Source organism: Pristiophorus japonicus, chromosome 6 (genome assembly GCF_044704955.1).
Source record: "Pristiophorus japonicus isolate sPriJap1 chromosome 6, sPriJap1.hap1, whole genome shotgun sequence".
NCBI lineage: Eukaryota > Metazoa > Chordata > Chondrichthyes > Pristiophoridae > Pristiophorus > Pristiophorus japonicus.
Genome location: NC_091982.1, coordinates 158,565,918 through 158,578,481, shown reverse-complemented (window position 1 = coordinate 158,578,481; position 12,564 = coordinate 158,565,918). Strand labels below are relative to the sequence as shown.

At 46.0% G+C, this 12,564-nt stretch overlaps 1 protein-coding gene across 1 annotated transcript in view; it reads left to right on the top strand.

The window, feature by feature from the left end:
• LOC139266211 (beta-arrestin-1-like) overlaps positions 1-11,111 on the top strand; it is a 97,272-nt gene extending 86,161 nt beyond the window's left edge. The window contains exons 11-13 of the mRNA XM_070884041.1: positions 2,046-2,069; positions 3,663-3,722; positions 11,030-11,111. Coding sequence (XP_070740142.1) covers positions 2,046-2,069; positions 3,663-3,722; positions 11,030-11,111 — 166 coding nt within the window. The remainder of the gene's footprint in view (positions 1-2,045; positions 2,070-3,662; positions 3,723-11,029) is intronic.
• Positions 11,112-12,564: the final 1,453 nt, after the last annotated feature.

Below are 12,564 nucleotides of genomic sequence, written 5' to 3'. Positions count from 1 at the left end.
ACCATCCCCACCCCCCACAGGAAGTGTCCGAATACCACCCCCACCCCCCCACAGGAAGTGTCCGAATACCACCCCCACCCCCCACAGGAAGTGTCCGAACACCACCCCCACCCCCCACAGGAAGTGTCCGAACACCACCCCCACCCCCACAGGAAGTGTCTGAACCCCTCCCCACACAGGACGTGTCCAGACCCCTTCCCCCACAGGAAATGTCTGAACCCCTCCCCACACAGGAAGTGTCCGAACCCCTCCTCTCACAGGAAGTGTCCGAACTCCTCCCCACACAGGAAGTGTCCGAACACCCCATCCCCCCACAGGAAGTATCCGAACACGCCGCCCACAGGAAGTGTCCAAACACCCCACCCCCCCATAGGAAGTGTCCAAACACCCCCCCCCACCACACAGGAAGTGTCCAGACCCCTTCCCCCACAGGAAATGTCTGAACCCCTCCCCACACAGGAAATGTCTGAACCTCCATCCCCACACAGGAACTGTCAGAGCCCCATTCCTTGATGAAGCATTAGATTCTCAATGTGAATCTAATTTAAGATATTGTCACTGCTTCCGAAGGTATTAGATTTGGCTCATTGGTAGCACTCTTGCCTCTAACATCAGAAAATCGTATTCAGAAAATTGGGCCCATAATCTAGGCTGACACTTGAGTGCAGGATGAGACATTAAACCGAGGTTCCGTCTGCCCTCTCAGGTGGATGTAAAAGATTCCATGGTACTATTCAAAGACAAGCAGTGGAGTTCTCCCATTGTCCTGGCCAATATTTATCCTTCAACCAGCTTCACTAAGATCAGAATGGGCCGTGAATTGCGGCCTCTCCGGGTGCGTACGATGTACGCACGTACCCGAAGAGGCCATGCAAAAGCTAGTCCTCGCCGCGCGATGCACATGCTCCAAGAACCGGCATTTGCGAATTGTTAAAATGTCTTTTGACAGATCGCCGCATCCCCGGGAGAAGGGCATCTGTGGGGCAGAGATTTGGGCTATTTACCCAGCGAATATCCTTCAATCCCTTATGCCCGGTAAAAGCAGGCATATAGCTTACTTTTACCAGCGTAAGAGTTTTAAAACATAGAAAAATTAAATGTTATTACTAATTTTTATTGTAAAAACCCTGACCATTAAGGTAAATCTATTTTTAACCTTATTAAAACATATTATGAAAAATTTCAAAAAAGTAATTTTTTTCTAAAACATTTAATTAAATTCAATTTCATTAATATTAAATATGTGGTTGTGTATGTTATTTATTGTGTTATGTTTCTGTGTTTTTGGGGGTGTATTCTCATTGATACGAAGGGGAACTTGAGCTCACATTATTATCAATGAGAATACTCCATGTTCATTGGTGATCCAGGCCCACGTGATCCTAGGTTGCACTTACGTTCCTGGGATTTGTCAGCCCATAAGCTGGGCTGAGCATCTAGGCCTTGGACCGTAAATATACGTTCCTCCGAGACCACCAGGTACTTTCGGAAAACAAATTCCGGTTGGAGGCGTCCGCCCGCAGGGAGCCTCCAACCACAATTTTCGGGCCATAATCTGGTCATTATTTCATTGCTGTTTGTGGAACCTTGCTGTAAACAAATTGGCTGCCATTATTTCCTACATTACAACAGTGACTACACTTCAAAAGTACTTCATTACCATAATGAAGTCAAACTCTGTTTCTTTAATTTCATTTTTGTCTTAAAATAAATTTATTTAATTTTGCCGATCTATAGATAGTTACAGAGGAACAGAGGAATGTTCAGGACCAAGGGCGTCTGTTGTGATGCATCTGGTTCTTCCACAGTTTAGTAACTGCCACTGTGCTCTGTCTCATATATCTCTCAATTGCTGCTTTCATCAAATCACTCCCCAGACCCCCTTGACACTATCCACTCTCTACTGTGTCCCTGGCCAGGCCAGTCTGTTCCCCACATCCTTCAACCTCTGTGTGAAGTTTTTACATATAAACTGTTTGAAATGAATTGAAATATATTAGACCCTTGTTCACAATATTAATGTTGCTGTTATTCCTTTCTTGCAGCTTGTTGGGTGACATATCATCCAGGTGAAGTAATGTTACATGAAATTATCAATAGCCATTCTTAACTTAATTAAAGCTTCTTACTAAGTAGAAAGATTTCACTGTGATACAAAAGGAATGCATTTAACCAATGGGAAACTTAAACTACCGAAAGATTCATACCCTGACTGACCCAGTAAATGTATCTGTATTGTTTTTGAATGGTTTATTTTATTAATCACCGTGTTGACATAGAATCAGAGGCATTACAGCACAGACGGAGGTCATTTAGCCCATTTTTCTGAGCCAGTGCAAGCTCTTCAACTGGAGCTATCTACTCTCATCCCATGCGTGTAACGATTGCAAAGGATGCAGAGTAATAGGTCAGGAAGTATTCAGAGAGGTGTGAGAGTGAGGAGCACATGGCTGAGGAAGAGGAGATAATGGACAGCATGCACAATATATGTACGCAATGTGTCTTATATCTACCTGCACCTTTCTGATGACACCTTCAGTGACACCTGTCACTGTCAGATAAAATGGTCAAGCTTGAGAACTTTCTGCGCTGAGTGTCCCTGGTACAACACCATTGCTTATCACTTTACAATGTTTTGTGTTGGGGTACCAAGGTTCAGTACCCCTTCGGCATTTGAAGTCATCGTGAAGCTCCCTAGTATAAGTACAGTGGGTAACTGAGCCGTATATACCAATGGTAGTACCCTTGCCTCTGAGCCACACCCCACTCCAGAGACTAGGAGCTGGATTTTCGGCTCACTTGCGCCTCTGTTAGTGCCTCGGACGGTGTTTCTAGGCATTACGGAGGGCGTCCAGCTTTTACCGCCCAGTTGGCAAATTCGGCTCATGGTTTGCAGCGGCACAAAAACTTACCGCCCCGCCCTCTAATTTCACTGAGATCATGACGTTAATCATCGTGCAATGCTCCACTAGCGCCCCGGATACAAAATGAGGCCCTTGGTGTAATTTACGCTTTAACCACCTGGGTGGTCATCTGGTGCAGTGGATCACTGACCCGTTGTAGAACCTGCCTGGTTTTCATCCGATAGATTTGGTTCTAGAACAGGTGGACAATCAGTTCTGCCAGATTACTGCCCAGACAGTGAAGGTGAAAATTACCCCCTTGAACTAGGCGGACACTCCAGTGCAATACTGGGACAGTGCTGCACTGTCAGAGGATCCGCCTGTCGGGTAAGTGGACACAAAATATCCCACGGCACTATTTGAAGAAGAGCAGGGGAGTTCATTCGGTGTCCTGGACAACCATTTTGTCTCATCCAACACCACTAAAAACAGATGATCTGGTTATTATCACATTGCTGTTTGTCGGACCTTGCTGTGTGCAATTTGGCTGCCGTGTTTCCGACATTACAACAATGTCTGCACTTCAAAAATACTTCATTGGCAGTGAAGCTCTCAGGACGTTCCAAAGTCATTGAAGGCTCTATATAATTCAGGTCCATTCTTTCTTTTAGTAGATAGAAGAGATTTGCATCCCAATAAATCTGGTTGAATTTGATCCAAAGGCACAAGTGTGTAACCCACTGCAATTGGCAGTAATTGTACTTACTGATTTCACTGATGTTTTAAAGCCTCATTTGTTGATACTTCTTCCTTCTGCAGTGATGCCTCTGTGGAAATACCCTTCCTGCTCATGCACCCCAGTCCTGGTGGGTATCAACTGTAAATAAGACATTATGGAATCTAGCTCCTGACAGATATGTCTCTGGTTTGCTAAGGTGGCTGAGGCATCCTCCTGGCACGAGCTGCTCATGTGGCAGGGCCTTGCACCGGTAATAGGGCTGGAAACAGGAAGTGCAGCTGAAGGCCTGAGGGCCTTCTAACTAATGCTAAAGAACAACAGCCTGAGGTCCCTGAGACCTGAAGATAGTGCTGAGGGGGCAAAGGAAGAGATGCTCACTCACAGCCACTCTCTGTCTTCAGGCTGGTCCTGGGATCTGTGCAGACCCTCCAGTCAGGCCCTCCAGTCTGAGGAGGGCCCCAGCACAAATCCCACCTACAGCTTTTTGGGTACCCCAGCCCTCCCTCCCTCACCTCTCCCTCCCTCACCTCTCCCTCTCCCCTCTCCCCCCTCTCCCCCCTCCCCACTCCCCTCCCCACTCTCTCTCCCCGCTACTCCCCCCACACCCTGCTCCTCTGTCCCCTCTCCACCACCCCACCCCCCCTCCCCTCTCCCCCTCCCCCCCTCACTTCCCCCCTTCCCCCCCTCACTTCCCCACCCCCCCTCACTTCCCCACCCCCCTCCCCACATCCCCACTCCCTTCTTCCTCCTCCCCACATCCCCACCCCATTCTCCCTCCTCCCCTTCCCCACTACTCCTGCCCTCCCACCACCCTTTCTGCCCCCTCCCCCTTCTCCACACCCTGCTCCTCTGCCCCCTCTCCACATCCCCACCCCCTTCTCCCCCTCCTCTCCACATCCCCACCCCATTCTCCCCCTCCTCTCCTTCCCCACTACTCCCACACCCCCACCACCCTTTCTGCCACCTCCCCACCCCCTCTTCCCTCCTCCCCTCTCCCCCCTCCCCACACCCCTCTCCCTGCTACTACCACTCCCTCCCACACCCCGCTGCTCTCCCACCCCACCACCCCCTCTGCCCCTGCCCACCACCCCACCCCCCTCTCCCCTTCCCCTCTCCCCCTCCCCTTGTCCTCTCCTCCTTTTCCCCCCTCCCTACCCCCCTCTCCTCCTCCCCTCCCCCCGCTACCTCCTCCCCCCTACCCTCCCCCCATACCCTGCTGCCCCTCACCACAGTGAAAAGAGTGCTTGGGAATCTACCCTGGAATCCTTTGAGTTTGGACTGAATGGGGAGTGATTGGAGAATTGAGTGATCCATGGGGATTATACATCATTGTAATCACTGGGCCTATTTTATTGGACCAATAAGGGGGGCACTTGACAGGAGTCAGCACGTCCAGTGACCCCTTTAATAACCAAACAAGTGACCCAATTAAACAAAAGATGCTTAAAATAAAGCAACAGAATAAATGGAACCTTAACAACAAAATCAGCATATTATTACAAGTGTTTAGAAGACACGTCCTGTGCAGGCCCCAAGCATAGCGGGGGACACCACATGGAGTGATAGGAAATGGAGGTTGGGATTCTGTAATGGGAGTGAGATAAAATTACTCGATCTATTGGATATCTAATAGGAACTCGAGGGCGATTCTACGAAATCCACTCCTAGTCGGGAAGCCACACTTTCAGAATTCACGGGTAGGAAAATCAGTGTGTCACTATTGAGATTCTCTATCTCCAACTCAAGCTTCCTGCAAGCATAACTTTCCCACTGGGAGCGAGTGGACTCGCAGAATGATCGCTTGTCATGCGATATTAATGAACGACTTTGCTCTCCCCAACTGTCTCAATGGTGAATTGCTCTGCCTAGTGTCGCACTGAGCCACACAGAATAGGAGGGCGTGTGCTGAGCTAGCTGATCGTAGATGGGATGGCTGTGGACAGACTGCACTTCATCCCAGTGTCCCTGGATTAGGGATGGAGAAATATATCAGCCAGGGCTCAAAGTCCAATCCATCTCCAGGGTGCAGTTGTGGACAGGATCGGGCTCCGTTGTGATGCCAAGCACAGCCAAATAGCAAGGGAGGGAGAGAGAAAGCGGGCAATTATAGACCGGTTAGCCTGACATCAATAGTGGGGAAAATGTTGGAATCAATTATTAAGGATGAAATAGCAACGCATTTGGAAAGCAGTGAAAGGATTGGTCCAAGTCAGCATGGATTTATGAAGGGGAAATCATGCTTGACAAGTCTTCTGGAATTTTTTGAGGATGTAACTAGTGGAGTGGACAAGGAAGAACCAATGGATATGGAGTATTTGGACTTTCAAAAGGCTTTTGACAAGGTCCCACACAAAAGATTGGTGTGCAAAATCAAAGTACATGGTATTGGGATTAATATACTGACTTGGATAGAAAACTGGCTGACAGACAGGAAGCAGAGAGTCGGGATAAACGGGTCCTTTTCAGAATGGCAGGCAGTGACTAGTGGAGTGCCGCAGGGCTCAGTGTTGGGACCCCAGCTCTTTACAATATACATCAATGATTTGGATGAAGGAATTGAGTGTAATATCTCCAAGTTTGCAGATGACACTAAACTGGGTGGGGGTGTGAGCTGTGAGGAGGATGCTAAGAGGCTGCAGGGTGACTTGGATCGGTTAGGTGAGTGGGCAAATGCATGGCAGATGCAGTATAATGTGGATAAATGTGAGGTTATCCACTTTGGGGGCAAAAACACGAAGACAGAATATTATCTGAATGGCGTCAGATTTGGAAAAGAGGAGGTGCAACGAGATCTGGGTGTCATGGTTCATCAGTCATTGAAAGTTGGCACACAAGTACAGCAGGCGGTGAAGAAGACAAATGGTATGTTGGCCTTGATAGCTAAGGGATTTGAGTATAGGAGCAGGGAGGCCTTACTGCAGTTGTACAGAGCCTTGGTCAGGCCTCACCTGGAATATTATGTTCAGTTTTGGTCTCCTAATCTGAGGAAGGACGTTCTTGCTATTGAGGGAGTGCAGCGAAGGTTCACCAGACTGATTCCCGGGATGGCAGGACTGACATATGAAGAGAGACTGGATCAACTGGGCCTTTATACACTGGGGTTTAGAAGGATGAGAGGGGATCTCATCGAAACATATAAGATTCTGACGGTACGGGACAGGTTAGATGCGCGTAGAATGTTCCCGATGTTGGGAAGTTCAGAACCAGGGGACACAGTCTTAGAATAAGGGGTAGGCCATTTAGGACTGAAATAAGGAGAAACTTCTTCATTCAGAGAGTTGTTAACCTGTGGAATTCCCTGCCGCAGAGAGTTGTTAATACCAGTTCATTGGATATATTTAAGAGAGAGATAGATATGGCCCTGACGGCTAAGGGGATCAAGGGGTATGGAGAGAAAGCAGGAAAGTGATACTGAGGGAATGATCAGCCATGATCTTATTGAATGGTGGTGCAGGCTCGAAGGGCCGAATGGCCTAATCCTGCACCTATTATCTATGTTTCTATGCATCATTTACAGGTTAGAATCAGAGACGTGGACCATATACAGTAGACACCTCAAAGCCCTGGAGAAGTACCACAAGCGCTGCCTCCGCAAGATCCTGCAACTCCCCTGGGAGGATAGATACACCAACATCAGTGTTCTCACTCAGGCCAATATCCCCAGCATCGAAGCATTGACCAAGCTCGACCAGTTCCATTGGGCGGGCCACATCGTCTGCATGCCCGACATGAGACTCCCTAAGCAAGCGCTCTACTCGGAACTCCTACACGGCAGGCGAGCCCCAGGTGGGCAGAGGAAATGCTTCAAGGACACCCTAAAAGCCTCCTTGATAAAGTATAACGTCCCGACCGGCACCTGGGTATCCCTGGCCCAAGACCGCCCGAAGTGGAGGAAGAGCATCCGGGAGGGCGCTGAGCATCTCGAGTCTCGTCGCCGAGAGCATGCAGAAAACAAGCGCAGGCAGCGGAAGGAGTGTGCGGCAAACCAGACTCCCCACCCACCCTTTCCTTCAACCACTGTCTGTCCCACCTGTTGGAGAGACTGTAATTCCTGTATTGGACTGTACAGTCACCTGAGAACTCACTTTTAAAGTGGAAGCAAGTCTTCCTCAATTTCGAGGGACTGCCTATGATGATGATGATGAGACTCAGATATAAGAAATTGGGCAAACTACCAGAGGGCACTCAGTGTCTGTGGAACCAGGTCCTAGCAGTAGTCGCTATCTTCAGGAAAGAGGGCACAGAATAAGCCCAGGAGAAGTGACTCTAAAATCAGTAAGGACAATTTTAACACTGCCGCCTGGCAGAAACCTGGCGAGCAGGCATTTAAAATTGTCTGGGAGACTTTACCCACCGAGGTCCCGAAGTCTTTGCTTTTCGCCTGTGCAGAACTAGGAAACATGCCTAAAACCACAAGGGTCCTTTAAATATGCAGATTGAGATCCGATGATGTCATCAGGTCCCAGCTACTATTTTAACTAGCAGCCTGAGTGGGGAAGCTGTTGTGGCTTTCCCATTGGGTGAAGGGAGGAGGATGCGGAGCCAAAGCCAGCAGTGGCCCCAAAGAGGAACTTAAAAAAAAACTTTCCTGGTGGGGCCATGACAAACAAGCCCCAGAGTGAAAGTTTAAGCCTCCCCAGACCCAGGCTTCCCCCCGTCCCCACCACTTACCTCAGTCCTGGGCAGCAGTCTCCTGCTGGCCAACATTCTGCTCCCTCCCACCCTCCTGCCAGTCCACTAACTGACCATTCCCGCCGCTTTCAGGTGGTCAACTGACCGGAGGCCCAGGAGTTAAAACCTTCCGGGCCCCATGCTGCTGAGGTCACCTCAGCTCACATCCGCCTGATTCCCAGTCTGAGTTAATATACAGGCTAGTGAGTCTAACACACAGCTTTATGGTCTAACACTCCGAGTGTTCCATTTAGACTGCCTATTTCAATGTACTTCCCTGCAATTTATTCCACAAGTCGATTACTCTTTGACTGAAAAAGCTCCCCCTAACTTTTCTTTCTTACTCCAAAATTCCTCATTTTTAACTTGTGTCCCCTGGGGTTCAAAACCCTTCACCACAGCGAACAATTTACCTGCATCTCTTTGGTATGGAATGGACAGAATCAGTGGAGTCAAGAAGTCACTAGATACATTTTTGGAGAGAAGATAGCTAGGTGGGACTGAGGAATATGAGGAGAAGGTGGATAGGTTGATCTGATTTATGAAAAAGGGGCAGAGTTGTTGGCCCAATAGGATTTTGACATTCCTAAAAATCTTATATTTTATATTCAAGTATTTGTGCATGTGAGAAGGAGTGTACTGGTGGAGCTGTATGTGTATGTCTGTGTAACTCTATGCATGCATTTGTGTTTATATCTCTGCATGTGTGCATGTATTTTTCTCTGTGTAAGTCTCTGGATGCATGTCCATGTGTATATGTGTGTCTCTGTATGTGTGTATATGTATCTTTATGTATGTATCTGTGTGTGTGTCTCTGTGTATATGTGTATGTATGTGTGTGTGTGTGTCTCTGTGTGTGTGTGTGTCCCAATGTCCCTGTATGTGTGTGTGTCTCTGTATGTGTCTGTGTCTTTGTGTGTGTGTCCATGTGTGTCTCTGTATGTGTTAGTGTCCCTGTGTCTCTATGTGTGTGTTCCTGTGTCTCTGTAGGTGTGTGTGTCTCTGTATGTGTGTTTGTACCTATGTGTCTGTATGTATGTGTTTATGTGTGTGTCCCTGTGTCTGTGTGTGTGTCTCTGTATATGTGTGTGTCCCTGTGCACCTGTGTGTCTATATGTATGTGTCCCTATGTGTCTCTGTATGTGTGTGTCTGTGCATATGTGTGTATACTATGTTATTGGACTGGCACTAACCCTTGTATCCCCTTTTTTCTCTTTCCCCATCTCTCGGGTTCTCTCACTTCGGGATTCCTTTGATAGAAAGTATCAAGTAAGAACCTTTTTAAAAATACTATCCTTCTCCCTTCATTTGGTAGATTCCCCCCAAATGGTTATATAAAACACTGATTTAAGTAAGTTGTTTTGGCCCTGGTGTATATGGACGGGTGTTCTATGTGTGAAACTCTGTGGAGCCCCCGAATTAGCATCCTCTTGAATTGTATAATCCCTTCTTCCAACGTGCTGGACAGCTGCCATTCTAGAATGTAATCAAATAGACTGGTACGGTTACAGCGTCTGATAACACATCACTGTGGGAAAGCTAATTTGCCTGACAGGAGATTAGGTCTACATTAAATAGGATTTAGTCATCAATTGGCGGAATTGAGTTTTCACTGGTTTTTTTAGTCTGCAGCCAGTGTGATTAGGTTTTCATTCCATGGATTCTTCAATGAATTGGAGTTAGTCTTTAATGGCCAAGAGTTATAATTTTTTATTGGTTAGAATTTGCTTTTCATTGTATGAGTTTTAATTTTCACTGTTTGGGTATAGGCTTCACTGTTTGAGGATTTTGTCTCTATTGATTGGGATTTAATCTACAGTGAGGGATTTAGTCTTGATTGAATTAGTCTTCAGTGGGTTTTCATTGAATGGGATTTAATCACAAATACCAGGAGATATTCTTGATTTGATGGGATTTAGATTCTTGTTTGGATTTACTTTAGTTGGTCACCTCCATTAATAAAGTTTACATAGGCATTAAGAACCAATACATTAAGAATTCATATGTTAGTATTGGATAGTACAACTTGAAGGTTTTACTCTTCATTGAAAAATGCTTAATTTTAGTACAATCGGGATTAACTCTTCATTGTTGGGGTTAAGTCTTGTTAGGGATTTATGTTGAGAATTTCCTTACAGGTTATCCCAATTGGCTGCCGTAACTTTGGTGGAAGAGCAGTGGAAATCCTGTTTATATAGGAACAAGAACAAGCCATTTAACCCCTCGAGCCTGTTCTGCCATTCAGTGAAATCATGGCTGATCCATATCTTAACTCTATCCATCTGCCTTGACTCCATATCCTTTTATTCCCTTGTTTAGCAAAAATCTATCGATCTCAGATGTTAAATTATTAATTGAGCTGGCATCTACTGCTTTTTGTGGGAGGGAGTTCCACACTTCTATCACCCTTTGTGTTGAAGCATTTCCTAACTTCACTCCTGAAAGGCCTGGCTCTGATGTTAAGGTTATGTCCTCTTGTCTTAGACTCCCCCACCAGCGGATAAAGTTTCTCTCTTTCTATCCATCTATCCAGGTGTTTCTGTCGAAGTTATGGCACCCAATGAAGAAATTCCCTTAGGATATTCCCAGCATAGCGTCTGTCTTTTGGTTGGCTGTACTCTCATCGATTTTGATTTAGTCGTCAGCGGGTTGATTTGTTCTGCATGGGTTGGAATTGTTCAGTTGGAGTGTGCTGCATGCCTCGTTTAATAGTTACATGGAAGGAAGTTGTGAACGTGGCCTTTCTAATTGGAAATTCTGCTGCTTTTATCTTCAGAAATCAGGAGGACGATGAGCTTACTGTTGAGGATGACGAGCATTCACCCCCAGGGACAGCAGATATGGAAAATGATGAATGATGGCCATGCCCCGGCTAGCCATGTAGAGTTCATTCGTTTGTTTCTAGCTCAAGTAAATATGGCCGAGAACTGTTTATCTGCTTAGTGGGATAGGGCTTCTGATTTCTTCACACGATCCAGGGAGCAGTCGGAAGAATTTCTTTATCCTGTTCAGAATGCGGGGCAGGTAGATCAATGTAAAGCAAGCATTTTATGAAGCTCTATTGGCTGCGGGTTGGTCTCAGTTTCGGAGGGATGTTCAGATTGTATGAAAAGGGTAAGTTTATAGGGAGGCGATGTACACAGAGGTGAATTAAATCTTTTAAAATGGGTCATTAACGGATTGAGGATGATGCAAACTTATTATTACTTTATGGTAATCAACTGTGAATTATTACTGGATAAATTTGCATCGATTATATGGCAATCGTGACTACTCCCGAGTAAATGACGGCAAGTATCGCTGGCAAAGAGCGCATAGCTTATTGTCAGCCATGAAACCCACCACTGAGATAATAAATGATCCAAGATAGAGTAAAACCACTCCCACAAACTCTATGATATATGTATTCCAAAAATAGGATGCGTACATGTAAGAGACTAAACTCATCTAGAGGTTCAGGAAATTATCTGAGCATCATTCTCACAGTTGATAACGTCATTTGATTAGAGTTCAATATTTGCTGTTCTCCATAAAAAAAATCCGAGCCCCTCATTTAGATTCCAGCCTGTAACTCACTCCCACGTATCTGTTATATATACAATACAAACCCATTGATTAGATTCCGGCCTCTAACTTATTCCTAGATATACGTTATTGCGAACTTCAGATTCCAGCCTGTCTCTATCTCTAAAACAATAATTGTATCAGATGTGTGACTTCCTCTTCAAAAGGCCTGGTTAGTATTTCTCCAATTACTTCTTAGACATCTCAGGGTGCTATGGTGAACTTAAGACTCGGTCATTCTGGTTACAGTGAGGATGCAGTTAGATAGCCTGGTTGTGGTTTTATTACCTATTTGCAGCAATTAGTTTGAAATAAAAATGCATTCTAAACACTTGTCTGTTCTTTCAATATACAATGTAATATTCATGTATTCAAAGCACTTTACATTTCACTATTACAAATAAGCAAGACTGTATCGTACCAACTGTAGACACAACAACAACTAGTATTTATATAGCGCCTTTTTAACGTAGTGAAACGTCCCAAGGTGCTTCACAGGAATATTATGAGATAAAACAATTTGACAACGAGCCGCATAAGTAGAAATTAGCGCAGGTGACCAAAAGCTTGGTCAAAGAGGTATGTTTTAAGGAGCGTCTTGAAGGAGGAAAGAGAGGTAAAGAGGTGGAGAGGTTTAAGCAGAGAATTCCAGAGCTTGTGGCCCAGGCAATAGTTGAGCGATTATAATCAGGAATGCTCAAGAGAGCAGAATTAGAGGAGGGCAGACATCTCAGGGGGTTGTGGGGC